Raw genomic sequence first — 27,374 nt, forward strand, 5'->3', positions numbered from 1 at the left:
TTGCAGCTAAGTTGGAACAAGGACTGGTATCTGGAGGTGCAATACATCTTCATTTGTATCTGCCCCAGGCTTTTTCTCCTATATTATTTATAGCCCCTCCCGATGTTAGTCCAGTGATTGCTGTGGCAGTCCTCGGCCAGGAGCCATGCAGCAGAGCTTCTAGGATTTTGCAATCCACGGCCCTACATTCAGCCACTGGATGTTGCTGTTACACGATGAGTGTGGGTACCTCCCCAGGAGCTGTGAGGGCTACCTCTGCAGCAGCTCCAGCCCATCCAGGGAATCTAGCTCAGATCCGTCCTCCTGGCTGTGCATGGCACTGCCACTGAATCACTGGGCAAGACCTCAAAACCTTATTTTGAAATGAGTCAGAGGCACTTACTGATGTTTAAACTTCAGCGCTTGGATATCCAAACTTTCACAAAATCCTTCAACAGCAAACTTAGATGAAGCATAAACATCATTAAATATATCTGAAGACAAAAGGATAGATCCTTAATAAGCAGCAGACTCTTTAAACCACTTAGCATAAGATAGATAATCTAATAAATTAATAATAATAGGACATTTCTGTTTGAAAAGAATAAGCAATGTGGCTCTTTAAGGTTTTGCTGATATACTGTATGTTAACAACATTTACTCATAAATCAAACATTTCATCTTGGCTAATAGTGCAGAGATTGTTGAGGCTTTTCTTTTTTTTATTGGGTTTGTTTATTGGGTTTTCCCTTAAGCAGACTTAGAGAGTCTACAATATTTTTCTTTACCTTATACACAACATTTACAGATTGGTGCAGTCCAGACCAGTACCTCATGCATATCTCTGTAGATATTCTTATTCCATATGGTCTAGAGGTTTGACTCTTGCTCTGGAACATTAATTGTGGTGATCTGTCTGAGGGAGCTCCTGGAAACTGCTTGTTAAATTATCTTATGAAAGCAGAGAATGTCTCACTGTTCGGGCTGAACTAAATAAGTCACTAGTGGGATTTGTACACTAAGTAGTGCCCTATAGGATGGTCTCTAATCCTGATTATAATTAGTATCACTGGGTGCTTTGGTCACAGTGCATTTTGTATCTAGCTATATTTTTACGGGCCGATACAGTAAAAGTCGCGGGAGAGTCGGCGAGCGCCCGCTCTCCTGATGCGCGCACAGGCCAGTGTCCTGAGCGTGCGATTCAGTATCGGCCCGTATGCAAATTAGGGGCCGCCGTAAAAGGAGGCGCTAGGGACACTAGTGGGTCCCTAGCGCCTCCTTTTTGACAGAAGCGGCGGCTGTCAGCGGGTTTGACAGCCGATGCTCAATTTTACCGGTGTTGGTTCTCGAACCCGCTGACAGCCACGGGTTCGGAAAACTGACACTGGCAAAATTGAGCATCCGTTTTCCAACCCGCGAGCTGATTTTTTTTTTTGGGGGGGGGGCCTCCAACTTAATATTGCTATGATATTAAGTCGGAGGGTGTACAGAAAAGCAGTTTTTTCTGCTTTTCTGTACACTTTCCTGGTCCTGGCTGAAATTAACGCCTGCCTTTGGCAGGCGTTAATTTCTGAAAGTAAATTGTGCGGCTTCGCTGCACATTTTACTTTCTGTATCGCGCGGGAATGACTAATAGGCCCATCAACATGCATTTGCATGTTGCGGGTGCTATTAGTTTTGGGGGGGGGCGTTTGGCATCACGTTTTCCACACGCTATTACCCCTTACTGTATAAGGGGTAAAAATAGCGCATCGAAAATGCGCGACCAAACGGGGGCTAACAGTGCGCTCAGCCTGAGCGCAATTTACTGCATCGGCCCATATGTCTGTAGTCACCCAGGTCATCCCTGACAAGCTGACCCAGTTCTGGTTTTGCCCCATTGTATTTATTTTGAGATTTTTATCAATTTGAATAAGCCATCTTTGGGAATGTGCATTTCTTATATTTTTGTATGCTGCTCTTTCTTCAGTATTCCACTGTTCAGAGTCTAGTTTCTCAGGCTTTCTATTTTGGTTTTGTCTGCATGTTTCTGTTTCTAATTTGTAGTCTATTTCAATATTAGATAAGGGTCGGTCTCTGTTTTGCCTGTGTGTGACTAGCATGTAGTTTCTCTATAGCAGTCCAGTTTGTTCTGTTACTCTAGCAGGTGATATATTAATGTTCTAGAGCCTGGTGTAGTATTTGCATTGCTGCTTTTTCGTAAGTTTGCTGTTATTTGAATCCTGAGAATCAGTGCTGTGACTGTATGGTATGACAAGGTTCTAGACATCTCAGTGGAGGGATATTTTTTGCTGAGATGACACCAGAATTTGAAAACGTTTTTTTCATGTTAGTTGTAATGTGAATTGTCCTAGCCATGCTCTGCACCTGTTCTGATGATTAATGCTATTTTATTGTAGTAATGATGATTTCTGACTTTCTGCAGAGCATTTATGAAAGAATAGATTAATTTTTGTTTTATTACATGGTTGATTGGATCTGTTTGTTTTCTTTGCTTTTTACATGATATACTTGTGCATTTATAAACTGCAATAAATATAAAATAAATTAATACAGATTAATAAGGAATTTTTAATTCAGGTAAGTGCTTGAAATAATTGAAGTAAAATGTTTTAAAGTTTCACGCATGGCTGTTGCAAACTAGTTAGAAAGCCACTGTAGGGTGCAGTAGATGGCATTATTTATTAATAAGAATACAATTAGTACGGTAGGTCTCAGACCTGCATGCCTACAGCCCACCCATGTTAAACTTGTGCCCACCCAAAAAATCAGTTTTGGCTACGTCACTGGTGGTTCACACAAAAATGGAATAGTTTTTCATTAATGACTTTATCGTGTAAACCAGCTTGACAGATGTTATAAATTCGCTTCTGGATATCCTGTGTTGGATCTTCTTGTACAGTTCGGTAAAAAGTATTGTCATTAAGCTGGCAAAGAGCTTCTTCTATGTATTGTTGTCTGTCTAAGACAACCACCCCTTTCTGTTCTTTAATCTTTTTCTTCTTTTTGTTCTCTTCTTTTTTTCTCCCTTTTTTGCTTCCAGTTTTCCATTGGGGATGATCTATGTCATGGCTTGCACTATGTGAAGTTAAAACCTTATGCAGTCTCATTCCGGTACAGCTGTATAATTAATTCTTATTGAAATGTGAATCTTACATGTCTTGAGGATTGTATTTGAATTTTGTGGGATGTCACAATAGCTATTGGGTCTTTTATTAATTCATTTAAGGTGTTAAAAATCCCCCTGAAGAAGCTATTTTATAATGAAACAGTGGTCTCGGTTGGGGTTTTTCTGTGTACATTCATTCTTTTTATGTATTTGGTTTGTATGGGAATATAGGTTGAGTGTCATGTGAGTATGCTTGCTGGTTGAATTATTAGGTGAATGTAATAGGTTTTAAATGACAAATGAGCAAGGGTGGTGACCCTAAACTATTGTGAACTTGGGTAAAATGTCTTCATTATTATAAAATATGTATTAAAAGAAGTGTTCAAAATTGTATTCTTAATAAAATTGTGAAGTATATTTTTTCCTTCTTTCTACACTTTATTTTTGTTCATCTACTTAGCAACTTCACAGAGTGTCCCCTAGTCTTTGTATTTTTTAAAGCGTAAATAACCGATTCACATTTACCCATTCTGTTCCATTCTTTGCCGTCTCTTCTCCAAGCTGAACAGCCCTAACATCTTTAGCCCTTCCTCATTGGGGAGATGTTTCATCCCCTTTATCATTTTGGTTGCCCTTCTCTGTACTTTTTCCATTTAATCTATATATTTTTTTGAGATGCGGGGACCAGAATTGCACACTTACTCTAGGTGTGGACTTGCCATGGATTGATATAGAAGTATTATGACATTCTCTGTTTTATTCTCCATTTCTTTCCTAATAATTGCTATCATTCTATTTGCTTTTTTGACTGCCACTGCACACTGATATGAGAATTTCAAAGTATTGTCCATGATGATGCCCAGCTCCTTTTTCCAGGTGGAATCTAGAAATTGAGTAACTACTGTGTCGGTACTTTTCCCTATGTGCATCACTATGCACTTGTCCACATTAAATTTCATCTGCCATTTATTTGGAACCCCAGTCTCCCAATCTCACAAAGTCCTCCTGCAATTTCTCACAACCTGTGAGTGATTTAACAACTTGGAATATTTTTGTGTCATCTGCAGATGTGATCAGCTCACTCGTCATTCCCTTTTCGAGATCATTTAAAATATATTAAAAAAACACCTGTCCTAGTACAGATTCTGAGGTACTCCATGGTTTACCTTTCTCCACTGAAAAAACTGCTCATTTAGTCCTACTCTCTGTTTTTTTAATCAGTTTGCAATCCACAATAAAACATTGCCTCCTAGCAGTGACTTTTTAATTTTCTCAAGAGTCTCTCATGGGGCACTTTGTCAAATGTCTTCTGAAAATCCAAATACACTGCCTCCACCGGCTCACCATTAGCCACATGTTTATTAACCTCCTTCAAAAAATACAGCAGGGTGGTGAGGCAAGCTTTCTATGTTGGCTGTGTCCCATTAAACCATGTCTTTCTATATTGTATATTCTGTGATTTTTGTTCTTTAGAATAGTTTCCATTTCCTGGCTCTGAAATCAGATTCACTGGTTTATAGTTTCCCAGATTACCACTGGAGCCCTTTTTAAAGATCGGTGTTATATTAGCCACCCTCCAATCTTCAAGTACAATGGATGATTTTAATGATAGATTACAAATTACTAGTAATAGATCCACAGTTTCATTTTTTTAGTTCATTCAAAACTCTTTCAGAAGTCTGACTGGGCCAAATAAAATTGGTATCCATTACGGATTTCATGTCTTCTTTGGTTTGGCATTCAATAGGTCCACCAAGCCCCATTCCAGCATGGCTCACTGTAACACAGTAAATCTATCAGGTAGTAGAAATCAACAGAAGGAATTTCTCTCTAGCTTGCATAAAACATTTTAATGGTGTCCTCGTTGTCTGAAAATGGATCTTCTTATTAAAATATAATTTGATTCTCAAACAGATGGCACTTAAGCACTGTGGCTCCTTTGATTAATATGTGTTTTCTGTGCTAAACTGAACTGTGAGAGTCTTGCATTTTTAAGCTTTTCAAACAAAACAAGTTGTGCTTTGCCTCAAGGTATCAAAACAAGAAGCACATGTAATTAAGTGCATTTGTTTTTAAAATGTTATAGTAAAGTTGACTGATTTTCTCTGACTCTCTTTGCTGTGTCAAATCCAGTTTCCAACATTGCTTCTGCACTTTGGGGCCGATGCAATAAAATGCGCTCACACCAGCACACTGTTTAAACCGCTGTCGGACATGGGTTAAATAGGCGCTAATCCACCCCCTAATGCAATAGGGGGATTAGCGCCTATTTAACCCACATCTAACACTGAGTGAATGAGGTAGCACTCATCACATGCAAATGTATGTGAATGAGGCTATTACTCATTTACTCCGCATTCAAAAAAATAAATGTGCATCTCAGGCGTACATTTATCACTCAGATATTAATGCCTGCCTGGAGCAAGCGTTAATAGCTGAGCACATGTAAAAGAAGTACAGAAAAGCAGAAAAAACTTCTTTTCTGTACTTCTTCAGTAAAACAACAAAACAAAAAAAAGCTCGGTAGACTGCCGAGTTATGAAGACTGACGCCGGTAAACTCGGCATCGGTTTTCATAACCGGCCGTCTGCCAGTAATGAAAACAGATTCATTACTGGCAGATGGCCGGTTATGAAAACCGATGCCGAGTTTACTGGTGTTGGTCTTTATAACCAGCAGCCGCCGTGGGGTCGCATTAGCAAAGAGGCGTTACTGAATTTTGCAGTGACCAAATAAAGGCTAGCACTCAAATGCAAATGCACTCTGCCCCATCTTGATTAATAGTGAGGGAGCAGCAGTGCTCTCCTTCTAGGGGAAAAAAAGTGCCAGGCAGGGTACATGTATTTTTTTAAGGGACCACAGGGCAAATCAAGCAGGTGGAGGAAAAATGTGCCAGTACTCAGTATCAGCAAGTACCCCCTGAAACAAAAGCCTCTGTGTAGTAAAATCATTGACATTACTTCAATGTACTCTGCATGAAATGTGAAATGCAAGACGCTTTGTTTTTCCTTATGCTCTTGCATTCAGGAAATGATGCAAATATTCCCCAAGAATGCATCACCCTGTTTCTGAAATATATGTTACTCCAGTGTATACACAGAACTATTTTTTAAATATACACTATAACTATTGCCATAATCTTACAAAAAGCTGAGCAAAACTGCAGCTTGTTAGAGAGAGTAGCCTTCAATGGATTGATTATATGCTGCTTCTGGGTTACAGTGTCAGTTCTGAAGGTGCTTCACTCATTCTTTGCTTTTAGCTGCTAGACTGGTAAAAGCATCTCGCTGCAAATGCATCAGACTTCCTCTCTGATTGATATCCTAAATTGTGACGCATTCTTGAAATGGACAGACTGTGTGCTTTACATCAAATGGATTTATTGTCCTATGAACTAATATGGACACCTTCTTTAGAATATAGTGAACACCTAGCTAGCAGTGTGAGCTGAACTTTCTTTGTGAACATCAGTCTTATTAAGTTGTGTATGTGTGCAAAACTAGCAACTCGTTTTTAATCTGTTTAATCAGTACAGACAAAATATGAAAGAACAAAGTATCTTTGAATCTTTGCTGTTTGTCGTTGGCCAGTTTCACAGCTATGGCCAAACCTATTCCCGAGGAGCAGCCCGTGATGAGAGCCGTCTTCTGAGGCATCCTGTTCTCTGACTTAAGACAATAGAATTCTGCCTCCCAAAACAACTTGTGTGATGCTCCTCATCCTGGTATGCAACATTTTAAATGTTACAATTGCTTAATACTTGAATCGCATAGCTTCCCTGAGCCGGTAAATCTACAAACACCCAGCTGCACATGATATAATTAGAAGGATAATCCCCATTTTGACCCTAATGCATTGCAGCAGTTGCCCTTGCAGAATACTGTAATCTAGAGAGTCAGGGTGGGTTTAATTAGGGAGGAAGAGTAGGGGGGATGGCCATTAAAATGAGGATGGAGGAGGTTAACCCGGGTATGGATTATCACAGATTCCAGGATATTAGTTTAATGGAACTAATTTTTCCCTCGTTCTTGCTAGGCTTTGCCTTTCCAAGGGAGGTGTGATGATCTCCCTTTTTCTTTGCGTTCCTTTTATAACCTCTTCCGTCTGCTCCTTTGGGCTCCCAGTTCAATTGGCACCGTCTCCCTTGTCTAGCCAAGCTACCACAGCACCAGGCCTCTGGCCGAGAGGCATGGAACTCAGTAGCTCCCAGGGAGCAGTAGCACTAGATATGTGCTCTGGATAACTATCACAATGCCTCTGCATTGTCAAGGGTACAGATCTGCTTGCTGCTGCATGATAGCTGGGACGCCTTCCCCTGGAGGCCATGATTACTGTCTTGGAAGAATTCCCAACTCCTGCTAGCCCAAAGGGCAGACGTCGAGTCCAAGAACTGAGCATGGGCTTACTGTGGGCTGCTGCTGTGCATCAGTGGTGCTGTTCTGCCAGGTCACTGCCTTGAACCTTTCTGAAATTGCTTCCCCTACACCTACCCCTCCCCCCCCCCCATGTTGTAGCTGAAATGGAATACGGAGTCCGACCCTGGCCTTGACCTGGTAGCTTTTTCTTTTTTTTTTACAAAATAACCATTACCCAACACCTACTCCTTTATTCTTTTGCAAGAGACTCACTTTACAGAGGAAGAGTATCAGCCATGTAACTACTTGGGATTGGGTGTGACAGGTGTTTTATGTCAGTCACAGTTCACAAGGGAGAGGGGAGGCAATCTTGATACACAAAAGAATCACCTTTCTAGTACGGGAATGTATGGATTTAGAAGGCTGCTAGATGTGAATTGCTGGCTGTAGGATTGAGAAAATATTGAAGAATTTAAATGCACCTATGCTCCACCCTATTTTTACCATATTTTCAGTTTATGGCCATGGATTGGTTGCAGTGGATTGCCACTCCATATGGGACAGAACATGGGCTGTAAGTGACCCAGCTGCCCCATTCTGATCAGTTCATGTCAATCATTTAGCACTGCTTATAATAAGGAAGAAGAACTTCTAGATGTCTGGCCAAACCTATCACCCAATGGAAAGAGATTTCACCAACTTCTCAAATGTTCAAAAACTGTATTCTTAAACTGGCATGGTTTTCATGCTACAGTGTCAGCTATTATATGTAATACAGGCCTTGACAAAACCTGGGCACCAGGTCACCAGAAATTGAGGTGTGGTGCCTATGACTCCCAAAGCTGAAGAGCACCATCCGTGGGATCAAACAGTGGCAGCAGTCCACCAGGGCCAAAGAAGAGGTAGCATTAGTGATAATGCAGGCCCAGGTGAGAAGGAAGACGCAATATCAGCCTGTGTGGGCCAAAAAGAGGAGGAGGTAGGCAAGCCATTGGGTGGGAGGGGGTGGTGACAGTGGCCCACACAGGCAAAAGGAAAGAACACTGGGCCCACATGGACCAAAGAAGAGGCGAATGTCAACAGGCTCACACAAGCCAAAGAGGCAGTGGTGGCAGACAGGCCAGCCAATAGAAGCAGTGATATCAGCAGCCTTTGCAGACAAAGGTAGCACTTTCAGGCTGGAGGAGGAAGAGTACTGCTGTCTATTGAAGTTGGAGCATAGAGTTTGAGAGAGAATATACTTGGGTGGGGTTGAGAGGGAGACGGCGGGTGTGCTGAATGGGGGGGTGGTGTTTTGATAGACAAGTGAAGGAGGCTGAGAGGTGGAGACAGGATACGGGATTGAGTGAGGGGGAAAGAGTGGCAGCAGGGTTTGGCATGGGAAACCCGAAGCTGCAGGAGCGTCCTGCCCCCAGTCTGGGTCACCTGGAAGTACCAAGCAAAGCCAATATGAAAGTCTGTTTCATTTTGCTCTCTCCCAAGAATTCAGAGGTGGAGAAACCAAAGTCTAGCTGGCTAATGATTATTTATGGCCCTATCTTCCAGAAACCTGTCCAAATCTTTTTTAAACTGTTATACCAGTAGCCTTAACCACATTTTCTGGCAACAAGTTCCCTAGCTTAATTGTGCATTGACTGAAAAAAAGTACTTTCTTAAATCTGCTACCTGTTAGTTTCATGAGGTATAAGCAAGTCCTAATATTATTTCCTAGTGTGACTAACCGCTCCGTATCTCACTGTTTATACATTTATATCACAGGCATGGCCAACTCCAGTTTTCAAGGGCCACAAACAGATCTATTTTGCAAGAGGTCCACAATTAATATGTAGGAAGTATATTTGTATACCTTGGAGGCAGTGCATGCAACTATATCTCATGCATATTTGTTTTGCATATTGTTACGGCTATGGCTGCTGTGCAACCGCCTCACCACCAGGGGTCCCTCTAGAGCTGGATCTCCTGACAGGCCCAGTCCATCTCCCTTCTCCTCTCTATGTTCTGGGCTGTCCCTTATAACCCTGCCTGACAGTTCCCTCAGTGCTTCGGCATCGAGCTCGCCTGGGCTCCCTGCTCTAGCCTTCCTTGCTTGCTGTGCATTTGGTCCCTGGACCTTCCCTTCCCTTGCGCGGCCTTCGGGCCTTATTCCTTGCCTTGCGCGGCCTTCGGGCCTTATTCCTTGCCTTGCGCGGCCTTCGGGCCTTATTCTCTGCCTTGCCTTGTGCGGCCTTCGAGCCTTATTCTCTGCCTTGCCTTGCTTACGGTGTGTGGCCTACGGGCCTTCTCTGCCTTGCCCTGCTTACGGTGTGTGGCCTACGGGCCTTCTGTGTGTGTGTGGCCTACGGGCCTTCTCTGCCTTGCCTTGCTTACGGTGTGTGGCCTACGGGCCTTCTGTGTGTGTGTGTGGCCTACGTGCCTTCTCTGCCTTGCCCTGCTTACGGTGTGTGGCCTACGGGCCTTCTGTGTGTGTGTGGCCTACGGGCCTTCTGACCTGCCTTGCCCTGCTTACTGTGTGTGGCCTACCGGCCTTCTGTGTGTGTGTGGCCTACGGGCCTTCTGACCTGCCTTGCCCTGCTTACTGTGTGTGGCCTACGGGCCTTCTGACCTGCCTTGCCCTGACCCAGCCTGAACCCAGACACTACTTGCCACCTGCCCTGACCCAGCCTGAACCCAGACACTGCTACTTGCTGCCTGCCCTGACCCAGCCTGGAACCAGACACTGTTTCTAGCCATTCCTGTCTCTCTCCACCTGGAGCCACCCTGCTGGGTGGTGTTCACGACTCCTGACCGGAGCCCAAGCGTAACACATATCCTGAAAACCAAGTCCATATGTGGCTCTTGAGGACTGGAATTGATCACCTCTACTCTATGAAGTCATCTCTTCTCCAAGCCAAACTTTTTTAGCCTTTCTTCATAAGCGAACGGATCCATCCTGGTAATCATTTTTGTTGCCCTTCTCATTATTTTCTAGTTCTGCTAGATCCTTTTTGAAGTCCAGCAAACAGAATTACACACAAAACTCAAAGGGTGGCCACACCATAGGTCGATACAGACGCATTATTATATTCTCAGTTTTGTTTTCTATGCCTTTCAAATAAGTTCTAAAATTCTATTTGCCTTTTTTGGCTGCTGCTATCTCACATTAAACTGAAAATTTCCACAGTGATCCCAAGGTCCTTTTCCTGGGTGGTTGTTTATTTATATTTGTTTATTCAGACTTGATATATGCCTATATAAAGATCTAGGCAGTTTACAAAGAAAAATAATACATAATTTGATTAAATAAGCATACAAACTAAAATAAACATTCAGGACAGACAAGTTAATAATATCACTTAGCAATATACATTACAAATACCATAATACCCCCCCCCCCCCCCGTTTTATTATTCCCACAAAAAATTATGGGATCATCATTTGATTTGCGTTCTGGGGCAGAGTCTAGTTAGCCAGATAAGTTATATAACCAACTAGTTACTCCTAATATGGAACCCGGCATTGTGTATACATAGGATTATTTTCTTTACTCTGTACATCACTTTGCACTTAGCCACACTAAATTTCATTTGCTATTTAGATGCCCAGTTCTCCAGTCTCACAATGTCCTGTGATTCCTCAGCATCAGCTCATATTTTAACTACTTTGAATAATTTTGTGTCATTTGCAGATTTGATCATCTCACTCATGTTCCTTTTTCTAGATCATTTAGGGTCGATTTTAAGACCCGCACGCACATGGCCGTGGCTATTTTATAACATGCGTGTGTTGGTGTGTTCATGTTATAAAATGTGATATCCATGCACGTGTAAGGTGGGTGGGCTCTTCCGCATGCGCAGGGGGGAATTTTATAAATTACATGTGGCAACGTGATTGGCCTTTTTCCCAGTTCCCTCCCAGTCCACTCCAATTAAGACACGCACTGGGAGGGAACTTCCCTACCTAACCCTCATCTTTCCCCTCTCCACCCCGACTCCTAACCCCTACCTATCTACCCCCAATTTTTTTTTTTCAATACTTACAGCTCCTCCGGTGCAGAAGTATCTTCCACGTGCTGGCAGCTGGCTGGCGCGTACTTCCCCGGGACAGGGCCTAATGGCTGCTGTCCTGGCTTGCCCCTGGCCCGCCCCTTTTGAAAGGCCTGGTACTTCTGCACATACCGGGGGTTATATGCTTGGCTGGGACCATTCTGAAATGCACGTAACCCCTGGATTTTATGCTCACGCAGGTTTTAAAATCAGGCTGTATATGATAACAGCATGGGGATCTATTTACTATTTGGGGTATTGCCACGTACTTGTGACCTGGATTGGTCACTGTTGGAATAGGATACTGGGCTTGATGGACCCTCAGTCTGACCCAATATGGCAAGTTCTTACTTCTTATGAATATATTAAATACTGTTCTCAGACTATTTAGATTTACTATTTCCTATCTCTTAACCAGTTTCAAATCCACAAGAGTTGTAGGGTAAATGCCAGTGACCCTAAATAGAATGTGCATCATGAACCCGAGGCCTTTTGCTATGCACACAGACTGAGTAAAAGGTGCAGGCCTAAAGCAATGCAGATATGGAGTTTGCAGCCTTGTGATATTTTTGGCAACTTTATATGAGACTGTTTTTTACACAGCGGAGAAAGGACTGGTTTTTTTTATATTAGAGAGTTGTCATCACCTTCAAAAATCAGAGGAGAACCTTGGACCAGAACTGAGAACATGTTCTTAGTAAAACTTTGTATCCAGCCTGAGACCAGCTATGAAATGGATATTGTTCTAACACCTCTTTTGCTGATGGACTCTAGTGAGCATATGAGAATATTTCTATGCATCGGGACCTCGCTGACATCATTTGCATCCCACCAATCCTGTGTCTGTAGGCAATATCCAGTCCTTATGGAACTAAATAGTCAATGAGGTTTGACTCTGAGAAAAGGACTGAGTTACACAGATGGACATTTTGATTTGGATGTTGGACATTATCCAAGAGCCTTTGCTAAGGGCTTTTCCCCATGGCTTTCCTTCATAGACTACCCAAAATCTCAGTTTGAGAGTCATGCTGCCAGAACAGACTCTGCAGGTTACTACAACTGTGACTGAGTTCTTACTCAGCACAGTTGATCATTAATGTGAATGCAACTGTTTGCCAAATATTCCTTTGAAAGACTTTTGATCAGTTAGTGAATTTTACCCCTTTTCTGCTGTCATAGCTCACAGAGACGTGAGACACTGGCTTTTCTCTGTTTTCCACTAAAGGGATTCCGTTGGACTAATAATCCCTTGGGGTCGAGACAGTGTTCTGCTACAGGAATGACCTTGGACTTGGGCAGTACTACAGAGGGTGAGAACACTGGCTTAAATTACCTTTCAGCTGGACTAAATCTGTTTGGCAATTGTGTAATTTCTAAGTGCATAGTTGAGCTTAGATATCACTTATAAATTCTGATTGTGTTACATGACAGTGCTTGCGCTGCAAAACTGTAACAAAACTAAACCTGAAACATAACCAAAGTTACAAAAGAACTAATTGTACCGTATTACTCATTTCACATATGCTGCTAATAAAGATACTTATATGAATTGATAATTAGTTTATCTGCTCCCTAAATCTAATGAATTCGTACCATAAGGTTATTGGTTAAATCTGATAATCTACTGTAAGGTTATCCACACCAGCTCTTCCTACAGAATACAATGCCTGTTTTCCCAAGTTATTTGTAATTTCCTGAGGAGTCTCATATGGGACTTGATCAAATGCTCACTTTTATCCACACATTTAATTTACAACTTCAAAGAATTCTAGTATATTAGTAAGGTATGATTTTCCTTTGCTAAAACCATGTTGGCTCTTTCCCATTAAGCCATGCCTATCTATATGCTCATTCAGGCCGATTAAAAAAAAAACAGCGGGAGAGCTGGCGCTCTGAGGCAAGCACCCGCTCTCCCGATGCCCACCCAGGCACCTCTCCTGGGCGCGTGATTCTTTATTTAAATTAGTGCCAGCGCTAATAAGGAGGCGCTAGGGACACTAGCGTGTCCCTAGCGCCTCCTTATTGGCAGAAGCGGCAGCTGTCAGCAGGTCTGACAACAGATGCTTAATTTTACCGGCGTTGGTTGTCGAACCTGCTGACAGCCACGGATTCGGAAAACAAACACCCGCAAAACTGAGCGTCCGTTTTCCAACCCGCGGGCAGATTATTTTTTTTTTTTTTACTTTTGGGGCCTCCGACTTAATATCGCTATGATATTAAGTCGGAGGGTGTACAGAAAAGCAGTTTTTTTCTGCTTTTCTGTACACTTGTCCGGTGCTGTCTGAAATTAACACCTGCCTTTGTCAGGCGTTAATTTCTGAGAGTAAAATGTGCGGCTTGGCAGCATATTGTACTTTCTGTATTGTGGGTGTCTAACTAATAGGCTCATCAACATGCATTTGGATGTGATGAGTGCTATTAGTTTCCGGGGGGGGGGGGGGGGGTGGGGGTGTTTGGCCATGCGTTTTCCACGCATTATTACCCCTTACAGTATAAGGGGTAATAATAGCATGTCAAAAACACGTGGCCAAAGGGGGGGCTAAATGGTGAGCTCGGCCAAGCACACCGTTCTGTATCGGTCTGATTGGGAGGTTGAAAAGAGCTCTCAGCTATTAACTTCTAAGTTTTTGCACTGGCTCCTAGATGAAAGAAATTTGTACAGGCCTGGTGTAATAGACTGTAAAATGAGGGTTATTATAATTTCAGACCATATTCCTATTTCTACAACTCTGAATATGAGGGGGGGGGGGGGGGGGGGGAGTCATAGTACTTCCTGGCATATTTCTCTCTCTCTCTGCTTAGACCCCATTTTCAAAATGTCAAACAAATTCAGATATTTATAGACTAATTTCTGAAATGAACTGTATAATCAAGTATATGGGATGCAATTAAAGCCTATTAATGCAGGCAATGTTTTAATAGCAAAAAAAAAACAAACTAATAGTGAATCACAAAACAATTGGCTTATGAACTCTCAAGGCTAGACTACTGAAAAAATATCCCCCTGCTATGGAGTCCCTTGCTTAGTTCACTACGTAGGCAGCCTTAAATGGACTTCTCGATTAGCAAGGCAGGCATAAAATCATTGAAGGTGCTAACAAGTTGGGAAAATTGTTCTTTTTTTGTTAGATTCCAAAACAGTAAGTTAACTTTTAAACTAGTGCACGGGTGCGCATTTGTCAGCCCGGGCCCAGGGACACAGCTATTTTATAACATTCGAACATATATGCGCACATGCTATAATAGCCTGGCTGTGCGTACGCATGTGCTAAGTCTTAAGTGGGTGCACACCTGGGCGTGCAAATCCTGCTTCTACTGCACAAATGGGATTTTAAAAGGTACAACGCATTTGCCAGTTTTACTAGTTGGTTCCCAGTTCAGTTAACAGATAGGACTTCCAGCTCACCCTGGTTTGATAGCCTGTACACACTCTAGTTACCCCGGACCCTTTAAACTTCTCCAAAATGGTTACACTGCATGGACCTCGACGTGCACTGGATCTTGTAAGTATTTATGTGCAGATTTCTGGTTCAAGTCTCGAAATGCCCATGTGCTGCCCACACCCTGCCTCTTTTGGGAAACTTTGGAGATGTGCGCGTCAGCAGCATTTACACACGTTTGTGGGTGGCTTATAAAATCTACTCGGCTGACGCAAGCCAGACATATTCGCGTATCCCCTAATTAATGTGGATGTCAGGATTTTAAAATCCACCGTTAAGACTTTTGACACTCAGTTACTCTTAGAGGACCATAGCAAAATCAGCACAAGACTGGATATGACAAAAACGTTGAATTTCCTATGTTTCAGAAGCTCCATGTTTTACCAATCAGATCAAGGTCCTTCTGAAACCTATGCTTAGCCTAGTCAAATTACAAATTGATGAACAGCAGTTATGATAGGCCTGATTTGAAAGGGATGCGTGTGTAAAAACCGGGGGTTACGTGTGTGGCTGGGGCTTGCGCATGGTGCATGCATTTTAGAACAGACCTGGCCATGCGGATAACCCCCAATTACGCGTAGAAGTGCCGGGCCCTGCAAAAGGGGCAGGCCGGGGGCATGATCTGGGTGGGGCAGGGGGTGGGCCAGGACAGCACCATTAGCCGCTGTCCCGGGGAAGCGCCCACTGGCAGTGGGCCGGCATGCAGAGTTTACTTCTGCTCCCAAGGAGCAGTAAGTATCAAAATAAAAAAATTGGGGCTAGCTAGGCTAGATTTAGGGGTCAGGGTGGAGAGGGAAAAGGGAGGAAGGTTAGGTAGGCGAGTAGGGAACTGGGAAGAAGCCCGATCGCATCGCTGCATGTAATTTTAAAACTCTCCCCACTCCGCGCATGGAGGCCACCTGCCCATACATTCATGCACAGACATTCCAGTCCGGTGTGCATGTACGCAGGGACATCGTATTTTATAACATGTGTGTGGCGTCGCGGAAACCGCATGCACATGGATGCGCGCATGTGGGTCTTAAAATCGCCCCCTATGAGAACAAAGAAGGTAGGCAAAGCGTGCTGGCATAATAGTAGTCATTTAACACTCTTAATTTATGGAGTTCTATTTTAAGGTTAACTGTTATTCTAGGCTGCCAGACTGCAATCCCAGTATACAGGTATCTTAACACCACTGGCTCCCCCTCTTTCATTTCTAATAGCTGTGGGCTAGTGAGGGGAAAGCCAGAGACTGTAGTTTGTAGCTTTGCACTAAGAAGTAAATTGGGCAGACTAGATAGGCCTCACAGACCTTAGCTGCTGTCATTATATAAGGACTTCTCTCAATCAATGAGGTGTCTCTCTTGCTTATTCTTAATAAGGGGAAGCCCTCACCTACGTGCTTTCTACAGTACAACATTACTACTTCACTATGATGTTAAAACCTTTTCTAAGTTGATGATGCTCCGACAAACAAGGCTGGTCCTAAAGTAGTACACATGGACCAAACTGGATATGTATAAGGTGGTAAGTCTGATGAATGCCAAACTTTCTTGGCATCATTCAGAAGGCAAAGTGTTCGCTTACTATTTTGTCTCTAATTGTTGAGAAAGCATGTGAGAAACTGGATTGATTTATTGGCCTCACATCAACAGGATTGCATGGAAGGCATTAACTGGAGACAGCATAAAGGAGGAAAGGTGGCTGCTAACATTTAAACTATCACCAGGTTCTATTAAAGATTGGTTTCATGAAAATGATGATTGTAGATTTCAAAATGTTTGGGAGTTCTGATTCTAGTTAGCTTGAAAAACCAATAGGGAAAAATATGGATTTTTGGTGCAAGTCTATGTAAATCATAATGAAATGTGGACAAGTGAGTAAAACAAAAATCAACAAGAAAATGAGTGTGACAAAAATACCAAATATATTTTAGAAAAAAACCCCCAAGATACAAGAATCAAATAGCAGAAAACATGTGATGTAGCATGTCATAATAATGTGGAGATTAAACTTTTATTATATATAAAAAGCAGCAAAATTCACTATTGTGCAGATGTCACAGTAACAATCATAATATTAATTTGACTTTAAATATTTATACATCCAATGTACAAAATTTATAATTATGTCCTTGTCTTGTTGCCAACAATCTCCATTCAAACTGGTTGCTTGGTAAGCACTTGTATTCCACAGCCTTGCAAGGGTTTCACTGAAATACACATAGAAAACACATTCAAGTATTTATAAATGCAACTTTTTTCATCAATTATCATATCAAAATCTACAAAGCCAGATAATCCTGTGCAAGAGCTATTTTTTTTAAAACCCTTTTTGTTTTGTTTTGTTGTTTTATTGAAAGTAAACAAATAGTTTCACAATCTGTTATATATAATCCAACCTGTAATTTACAACAGGAAAAATGACATTATTTTCTTTGTAACAGCCCAATATCCTTCCTTCCCTGAAGGAAACTATACATGCATTCCACTGAAACAAATTGAAACTGATCTTTCAGAAATCAGCTCTCTCTAATTTTCCTAAGCTTTCTGGACTGCATCTATTTCTAATTTTTCTCTTTATATGTTGCTGTGATAGATAAAGAAATATAATGAGTGGATGGAATTATTACAAGGCTTTATTATTCGCTGTCCTGCCATGGTACTCAGAGCGAGGTACAGAATTATCAAGTGAGTGTACAGTATGATCAGGGTTACATTTCATACAATATGCAACAATCACACACAAAAAAGAACCACATATATTGGGGCAGATTTTAAAACCTCTGCGTGCGGGGTACATTTGTGTGCGCTACCCGGCGCGCACAAATGTATGCCCAATTTTATAACATGCGCGTGCAGCCGCACGCATGTTATAAAATCCAAGGTCGGCGCGCACAAGGGGGTGCACACTAGTGCATCTTGCGCACGCCGAGCCCTAGGGGAGCCCCAATGGCTTTCCCCGTTCCCTCCGAGGCCGCTCCAAAATCGGAGGGAACTTTCCTTCAGCCCCCCCACCTTCCCCTATCTAACCTGCCCCCCAGCCCTACCTAAGTCCCCCTCCACCTTTATTTTTTCAGTTACGCCTACCTCTGGCAGGCGTAACTTGCGCGCGATCCCCCGGCTTTGCTGCTGTGCCGGAGGCCTCTGCCCCTTTTTTCAAGCCCCAGGACATACACGCGTCCCGAGGCTTTAGGCCTGGCGCACGTAATCCCCCCTACGTGCGTGGGCTTTTAAAATCTGCCCCACTGATTTAAAAAAGTGATTGCTTTCCATTTTTAATAATTGTTTAGTTTTGGGCTAGTTTTGAAGTGATTTTGGACTATAAATTTAGCTGATACCTGGCAACAATGAAAGCCAGGAAAGATGGGCATCCAGCCAGGTCATCAATTGGTCTGCCAGATGTTGGGTAAAAGATTCAAAGCTAATGTACATTTTTAAGTGATTTTATTTAGTGTATTAAGATTTGTAAATGTTTGTAACCTGACTATGTATGTTAAACTACAATCAGCAGTGAAAAAACTTGATTGGAAAATGTGAAATATAAGGTTTTTTTAAATAAATTAAATGCAAATGTCACACTGCACTACAGTTAAACAGGACAATTATATATAATACAGAATATCCTTATGAATTGTTTTCCAATTCCTTAGAAAACCTTATTGCTAGTAACAAGTCTAATCCATTATTTCCCACAGTCCCTCTTTGGTGTCTTTTCTCCCAGCACGATCTACCTGGATTCCTAGGGATTTAAAAACCTGTTACTCTTAAAGTCTAAAACTTTCTGCTAGAATCCCTGTATTGGTAGTCGTCGTCAGATTGTGTGAAAATAAGGCTGCCTTTGATCACAATCCCTCCAACTCAATCAAGAATCATTTTCTATGAATTTTACTAAGGTGCACTGGTTACGAATACACTTTGTGAACAAATGTATAAGATGTTGTATAGTGTCAGTCCTTCCCCGAGTTTATACAAAAATGATCTAATTCTCTGTTTCCTCATCTTATGGAATATCCATCTCTCTCTCCTCTCTCTCTTTTTCTTTACTGGGAAAGCATCTTGCAAAACAGCATATTTTTCAAAGATTTAACCAATGAAATGCTTAAATAAAAATACAAATTATTTGTCCCAGTCTTGTTCCAAAAATCTGTCTTCAAATATCCCTTCTAAAAGCAATCTGTGATCTGTAACTATTTCCAAAAATAATTTCTGTGCAGGCCAAATTCCATTTGTAGTTATTAAAACTACTTCAGAATACTCCGATGAAAAAGTTACTGTATATCATGTACTTACATAGCTAATAAAGCTAATCCCATTGGGGTTTTTTTATTTAATTGGCAAGATCTCTTTGAAATAGCTAAAACTAAGTCCATACATGCTTTTACACTGTTGGAAATAGCTGTACTTAATATGCAAGCTTTAAACAAAATTACAATATTAGCAGTAACAAATTTTAGCACCGCACAGTCGTTACACATAGCAATAATCTTTTTCCAGCTTTAAATTATACTTCCCATATTTCTTGATGACATGCTGCTTGGTCCTAATATTCCAGATTTCTACACTTATTGCACCAGCACCAAGGGAACAAACAGGACCTGTTTGTACCTGTTATTGTGTTTGCTATTAGCCTGGCCACTAGACCATAAAATTAGCCACTCAAATGGATTCTTTTAGTTACTGGTATAGTGGTATTTAAATTGGAGCCAAATGATGACTATTTGGGAAAAAGCAGAGTTGCTTACCTGTAACAGGTGTTCTCGCAGGACAGCAGGATGTTAGTCCTCACATGTGGGTGACATCATCTGATGGAGCCAATCACAGAATACTTTTGACAAAGTTTCTAGAACTTTGACTGGCACCTTCTGGGCATGCCAGCATGGCAATAACCCTGCATCCAGCAGGGGTCTCCCTTTAGTCTTTTGTATAGCAAAAAAAGAAAAGAGCGTGCGAAAAATAACATAAATCGCAAGCGTACCCAACTCCGTGGGGTGGCGGGTGGATTTCGTGAGGACTAACATCCTGCTGTCCTGTGAGAACACCTGTTACAGGTAAGCAACTCTGCTTTCTCACAGGACAAGCAGAAATGTGGTCCTCACATATGGGTGAATGACAAGCTGAGGATGCCCCGCGCATGTACCGAAAACACCCAAAGATGTGTAACAGGCACAACAACAGGGGTGCTTCTTTGGTGGATGGGCAGCCTGAATATCCCAGCGGGTGTAGAAGGAAGTTGGATATTACGCTGAGAATAGATTGCGTAGAACAGACTGTCCAAAGATAGAATCTTGTGTACCAGCCTTGTCTATGCAATAGTGAGCTGCAAAGGTATGAAGAGCTCGGTCCCTGGGTGCAGCTTTACAGATATCAATGAGAGGTACAGAATGAAGGTGTGCAACAGACGTTGCCATAGCCCTAATGGAGTGCTCTTTAACTTGGTCCTGAAGCGGAAGGCCTGCTTGCTGATAGCAGAAGGAAATGCAATCCGCCAACCAGGAGGACAGGGTCTGCTTTCCAACTGGGGTTCCCAGCTTAAGTTTATCAAAGGAAAAAAAGAGCTGGGTGGATTTCCTATGGCCTGCAGTGTGTTCCAAATAAAAGGCAAGTGCACGTTTACAGTCCAAGGAATGGAGAGCCCGCTCAGCAGGAAGTGAGTGGGGCTTTGGATAGAAAGTAAGCAGCACTATGGATTGATTTAAATGAAACTCAGATACCACTTTCGGTAGAAATTTAGGATGAGTGCAAAGGACCACCCGATCATGAAGAAATTTCGTGTAAGGAGGGTATGTAACCAGCGCCTGCAGTTCACTGATCCTGCGAGTAGACATTAACGCCAGAAGGAAAAGGACCTTCCAAGTGATATGCCGCAACTCGCAGGAATGCAGAGGCTCAAACGGAGGTTTCATGAGCTGCGTCAAAACCACATTAAGGTCCCAAGACGGGGCCGGTGGATGGAAAGGAGGCTTAAGGTGAAGCAACCCCTTCATAAAGCGCATCACCAGGGGCTGGGTTGAGATATCCCCTGTACCTTTATGGAAGGCGGCCACCGCACTGACATGCACTCTGATAGAGGAGGTTTGTAAACCAGAATCCGAGAGATGCCAGAGGTAGTCTAAAAACTGATTCGTGGGGCAGGTAAAAGGATCTAACCCTTTTAAAATGCACCAAAATGAGAATCTTTTCCATTTTGAATGATAAGACTTTCTCGTAGAAGGCTTTCGTGAAGCTACAAGGACCTGAGATACAGATTCTGAAAGATTGAAAGGCTGAAGGATCAACCTTTCAACATCCAAGCTGTCAGTGACAGGGCCTGAAGTTTGGGGTGGCGCAATTGGACATTCCTCTGAGATATCAGGGACGGGTCCGAGCCTAGAGGAATCTGTGGACACAGGGAGAGATCCCGAAGGATTGGAAACCAAGCTTGACATGGCCAGTAGGGGGCTATGAGAATCATTAGACCCTTGTCCATGCGTAGCTTCACAAGAGTTTTGCTGATGAGAGGAAGTGGTGGATAGGCATAAAGGAGACCTTCCCTCCAGGACAGGGCGAACGCATCCCGAGGTGGAACATTGTGACTGCGATGTAGAGAGCAGAAGTTGTCCACCTTGCGATTCTGCGGAGACGCTAATAGGTCGATGGTTGGACGCCCCCACTTCTGGAATAAACTGTCCGCCACTACAGGGTTGAGGGACCACTCGGGCTGAAAATCCCGACTGAGATTGTCCGCTACAACATTGTCCACACCTGTCAGGTAGGTCGCTCTGAGAAGCATAGCCTGGGATAGAACAAAAGCCCAAATCTGTACCGCTTCCTTGCAAAGGGGGTAGGATCTGGTTCCTCCTTGTTTGTTGATGTACCACATTGCTACCTGGTTGTCCGTCTGCATCAGGATTGTTTTGTTCGACAAACAGTCCCGAAATGCAGAGAGAGCCTATTTGATTGCTCGGAGCTCCAGAAAATGTATTTGATATTGCGACTCCTCTGCTGACCAGGTTCCCTGAGTCTGCAGGTTGTTGACATGTGCTCCCCCAACCTAGATTGGAAGCATCGGTCGTCAAGATTATTTGAGGTTTTGGAGCTTGAAAGGCAGACCTTGAAGTAGATGGGATTCCAGGATCCACCATGCCAGTGAGAGACGAAGTCACCTGGTGATGTGGACAATGTTGGACACTGGATGATGTGCCTGTGACCACTGGGACTTTAATGTCCATTGAGTTACTCGCATGGCTAGATGAGCCATTGGGGTTACATGGACTGAGGATTCCATATGCCCCAGCAAGACTAGTAGACGACGAGCTGTTGTGGTTTGACGAGATCTTATGTTCTGCATCAATGACGCCAGTGTGTGAACTCGGTCCCTGGGAAGAAAAGCTTTTGCTTGGATCGTGTTGAGATCTGCTCCGATAAAGGAGAGGAACTGAGATGGAGTCAGGTGAGATTTCTGATAATTGATTAGAAATCCCAATGAGAGTAGTAGTTGCACTGTAAGGTGGAGGGAGTGAAGAACTCCTTCCGATTACTGAGCTCTCAGCAACCAGTCATCCAGGTAAGGATAGGCATGAATGCCCAGTCGCTTAAGTATGCAGCTACTACTGCTAGGCACTTCGTGAAAACCCGAGGGGCTGACACTAAGCGGAATGGGAGGACCTTGTATTGGAAATGTTGGTTCCCTACAAGGAAGCAGAGGTATTTTCTGTGAGACGGGGTAATTGCAATGTGCATGTAAGCATCTTTTAGGTCGAGAGAGCAAAGCCAATCCCCCTGCTGGAGAAGTGGAAGCAAAGAGCCCAAGGTTACCATTCCGAATTTCTCTTTTTGAAGATGTTTGTTTAAGGCCCTTAGGTCTAATATTGGGCAAATTCCTCCCGTCTTTTTTGGGATTAAAAAGTATCGGGAGTAGAATCCGTGTCCTCTTTGGGCAAGAGGAACGGGTTCTTTAGCATTCACTTGCAGCAGAGAGGATATCTCTTGCTGTAGTTGAAGATAGTGGTCGGAAGAGGTCCACCCCAGCCGAGGTGGAGTATCTGATGGAATGGAGAGGAAATTTAGATGGTAGCCTTGAGCGACGACTGCTTGCACCCAGCGGTCGGTGGTGATGGTTAGCCACTTGGTGGAGAAGTGGCATAAGCGGCCGCCCACAGGTAGATTGGGCAATGGAGGATGCCCTTTGCTCTGAAGTCAAGAGTCAAAATCCCGTTGTAGGAGCAGGTTGGGAAGGAGCTTGAGCTTTCTGAACTCGAGGCTGGTGTTGCATTCGTGCTTGTTCTCGCCCTCGTTCCACCCTCTCTATACCTTAGTGGCGATTCCCTTCGGATCTGACGGACAGATGCTGCCACGGCTTCTCCTCGCCGTACTTCCTGGAATCCCCAGGCTGGCCTGACGCTGCAGATCTGCCATGTTCCTGATGACGTAAAGGCACGCGCGCTCCAGAGTTTGTACCGGCAAGGGCACGAACCTCGGGTGCGTCCCCCCGGAGTGACGTCATCTGCTTCCACTTTAAAAGGTCTTTGCTCGCAACTATGAATCGAGTTAGCAAGGGGAATTCTTTCTCCGCTCCTCTGCCTCCACCACCTTACCAGGGCTACCCGCTCCTCGGGAGCCCCACTGTCTCTTCTTGATTTCAGATTGCTAAGACGGGATCCGGTACTCGCTCCTCGAGGGCCTACGTCCCTGAATGCTCAGAAGACTCCTGACTACCTGGAAGCGATTGCAGACGTGAACACAGTGAGTTCTATTACAGATAGGAACCGGTACTCGCTCCAAGAGGGCCTATGTTCTTAATCTCCAAGACTCCCTTCTGTCTAAGACGTTATCGCAGGTACGGTGATCATGAGTCATTATTGTGGATTGCAGATAGGAACCGGTATTCGCTCCACGAGGGCCTATGTTCCTAAAACCCTCCAAAGACTTCTCTTCCATAAGCCATCTCATACACAGATATTGTGAGTTCTCATTTCAGACTGCTTATAGGAACCAGCACTTGCCTACGGCTCCTGTTCCTGAATATACTGAAGACTCTGTTGCAGAGAAGCCATTGCAGATTTCTACAATTGTGAGTGTATCATCTATTACTGGTTATGTATCCAGCATACCCTGTCTACTCACTACCTATAGTCTCTCTCTACAGCTCAGCAACCCAGAGACCGCAATTCCAGTATCTGAGGGACTTCAGCCCTGCCGGGCACATCAGCTCACTACTGCCACCTCTAGTGGTTCTACTTCCTATCTAAATAAAGAACTATCTGTGTTTGTCTCCATACTCCAGCCTAACCGGTGGTCCCTCTCAGGATTTCCTCCTGGGGGCGCTGTCATCTGCCATCGGCCCTGGGATTCACCAATTTACCTCAAGTGTTCATTCCTTACACCTCTACAGCGGTATTATATGACTGCCACTCTGTGGGAAGCCAACCCACCACAGATCATTAACTCCGCCTACGGAGTATTACAATTGTTAGCTCTTCCCCTTGGCAGGGTGATCCATAATCGATTGCTAACTCCTTGGCGGATTTATAACAGATTGCTATCCATAGCAGCAGAGACTGATAACAGATTGTTAACTCCTCTCTCTCTAGGAGGAGATCCATATCAGACTGCTAACTACTCCCCCTACAGGAGGAGCTCGATAATAGATAGCAATCTATTATAATTCTGCTGCTTGGAGTTAGCTAACTCTTCCTCTCTGGAGGAGCAGATCTACAATAGATTGCTAACGCTGCAGTCTAATCCACAACAGAGTGCTAACTCCTCCCTTCTTGAGGAGCCAAGCCTAACAGCGTGTTGTTGACTTCTGGAAAGGCTGGGACGAGCGACCTCGAGACACCGGTGGATAATATTTACGGGTCCTGTAAGTAGTCCGTTCATTGTCGCGCCAGAAGGATCATTTGGATGGAGTGGAAAGATCCGTCTGAGCTGCCGAAGCATTTCACTATGGTCCTTCAGCTGGGCCACCATCTCTTGGATTTTATCGCCGAACAGGTTATCCCCTGTGCAGGGGAGGTCGGGCAAACGATCCTGCACTTCAGGACGGAAATTAGAGGATTTTAACCAGGCCCAGCGGCGGATGCTGATACCAGCTGCAGATAAACAGGAGGCCGTGTCAAAGACATCGTATGCCGAGCGGACCTCTTGTTTTCCCGCGAAGCCCTTCTTTATGATGGAATTCAGCTGGTCTTGAAGCTGGTCTGGAAGGGACTCTTCAAACTCCTGTAGCTGTTTAAACAGATTACGGGTATACTGGGTCATATATAATTGATATGACGCAATGCGCGAGATAAGCATGGCCCTGTGAAATATCCTGCATCCCAAAGCGTCAAGGAATTTCTACTCCTTCCCAGGTGGCGCTGAAGAATGGGGTTTTGGACGCTTGGCTTTCTTTTGGGCGGACTCCACCACCACTGACTGATGAGCTAGCTGTGTCTTCTGAAACCCAGGGAAAGGCTGGACTAGGTAAATAGCATCCGTCTTCCGGTTTACAGGAGGAACCGACCCAGGATGCTCCCAGTTGCGCTGCATCAGGTCCTGCAGCACCTCATGAACTGGGACAGACATGATTTCCTTAAGGGGATCCAGGAATTGCAGGACTTCCAGCATTTTATGCCTGGAATCTTCCTCCGTCTGCAGTTGGAAGGGGATAGTCTCCGCCATCTCCTTTATAAAATTAATAAAGGAGAGGTCTTCCGGCAGAGACTTGCGTCTTTCTTCTGGAGGAGACGGCTCCGACGGAACTTCTGTTGAGTCCTGGGTATCCAGGGATCACAGGGCTGATCCCCTGCATCCCTCGGTGGTCCAAGTGGAAAACTTGGAACTTCTCCAGCCGGAGGTCGAGGTTGGACAGGTATTGGTGCTGGCATCGAGGGACCTGGTCTTGGCATCGAGAACTCTAGATCCGGCATAGATACCGGATGTTCAGGAACCGATGGCATCGGGGATTTCATCGGTGGCCTCGATGGTGGTACTCCCGACAGCCCCGGAACTGGCTCCGGCGATGTATCCTCCTCTCCTGATGAAAGCGGGATGGGCGTCAATGGAATCATCGGTAATGGTGATTTTCTCTGTACCCCTGGTAGGGCACCAATGAGCAGATCCAGTTTATCCAGGAGAGGCAGCAGCACCGGGGGCATCGGTGCCAGTTCCGGCAGAGGCACCGGTGCTGGCGTTGGTAGTCGCAGAAGGCTTTGGGATCGACTGGACCACAGCCTCTTGCACCATTCGGTGCAATTCCTCTCAGAGCGCTGGGATGGTGAATCCCAGGTCCGGAGTGGGAGGCACTATTGGCAGTACCGGAGAGTCCACCAATCCCGGTGGAGTTTCGGTAGCCCCTTCCACCGAAGGCGCAGGACGCCTCAGTGCATCTGGCTTCGATGGCCCTGGACGCTCCTCAGCTCGGGTCCTTTTCATCGGTGGTTCCATCGACGGCTCCACCAATGTAGCGGATGGCACCGGCCGTCGATGCTTATGTCGGTGCTTTTCACGACTGTCCGCTTTCCCCGATTCCAGCATTGATGATGTAGACGCTGAGGACTGGGACAGCGATCGGGTGTCTTCAGCCTCGGAGCGATGTCGATGCTTCGGCAAGGATTGAGTCAATGGTACCTGCGGAGACTGGCGATGGAATAAAAGTGCCATCTTTTCCAACTGTGCCTTACGGCCCTTCAGGGTCATTTGGGCACAATCAGTACACGTCTCCACGTCCTGCAACGGTCCGAGGCATGAAACACAGACTAAATGAGGGTCCGTGATTGACATAGTCCTTGGACAGTCAGGGCACCGACGAAAACCCATCACCATCGTGGCCATCAAATTTAAGCCGGCCACGGTTGACGCCAACAAGGCCTAGAGAGGTCCCCGCCGGGAACCGACCGAAAAACAGTGGTAAACTTACTGCACGACCCGGTATTCGACGGCGAAGAAGGGAGACCCCTAGGGGGTGTAAACTTTTACAAGTTTTGAAAATAATTTCCTGAGGAAATTTTTCAGTCAGGAACTGTGAAGAGCTCCAAAAATCTGCGTGGCTGTTAGCTGAGCAGAAAAAAAGAGACTGAAGGGAGACCCCTGCTGGATGCAGGGTTATTGCCATGCTGGGCATGCCCAGTAGGTGCCAATCAAAGTTCTAGAAACTTTTACAAAAGTATTCCGTGATTGGCTCAATCAGATGATGTCACCCACATGCGAGGACTACCATCCTGCTTGTCCTGTGAGAATGTTTGAAACTTGTTACAGCACTGATAAAAAAACCAAATAAAAGATTTGTAATTGTGCTAGTCTTACGTGCTTTGTTGGTTTTCCTTGTTTATGCTTTATTAATAATTCAGGTGGCAATTACAATCCTACATAAGAATCTGAATGGAAGAGAACACTTAATTCCTGAGGTAACAGAAGTGTATAAGTTTTGGAAATTACTTCTAGTTAGTGACTCCCATTATTATGAGTCAAAATGGGGGTGCTGCTGTGCTGATCTTAATCAGAACCCCATGAGATCGCAATAGAAT

At 44.1% G+C, this 27,374-nt stretch overlaps 1 protein-coding gene and 1 pseudogene across 7 annotated transcripts in view; both read right to left on the reverse strand.

Moving 5' to 3' along the window:
- Nucleotides 1-378: 378 nt before the first annotated feature.
- LOC115099803 lies at nucleotides 379-6,744 on the reverse strand (annotated as a pseudogene).
- A 10,125-nt stretch (nucleotides 6,745-16,869) lies between these two features.
- CCDC18 (coiled-coil domain containing 18) overlaps nucleotides 16,870-27,374 on the reverse strand; it is a 259,561-nt gene continuing 249,056 nt past the window's right edge. For all 7 annotated transcript variants that reach the window (XM_029618296.1, XM_029618291.1, XM_029618292.1 and 4 more), the window contains one exon: nucleotides 16,870-17,099. In XM_029618296.1, the coding sequence (XP_029474156.1) occupies nucleotides 17,097-17,099 (3 nt within the window). In that variant the 3' untranslated portion in view covers nucleotides 16,870-17,096. The remainder of the gene's footprint in view (nucleotides 17,100-27,374) is intronic.

Source organism: Rhinatrema bivittatum, chromosome 10 (assembly GCF_901001135.1).
Source record: "Rhinatrema bivittatum chromosome 10, aRhiBiv1.1, whole genome shotgun sequence".
Taxonomy (NCBI): Eukaryota; Metazoa; Chordata; class Amphibia; order Gymnophiona; family Rhinatrematidae; genus Rhinatrema; species Rhinatrema bivittatum.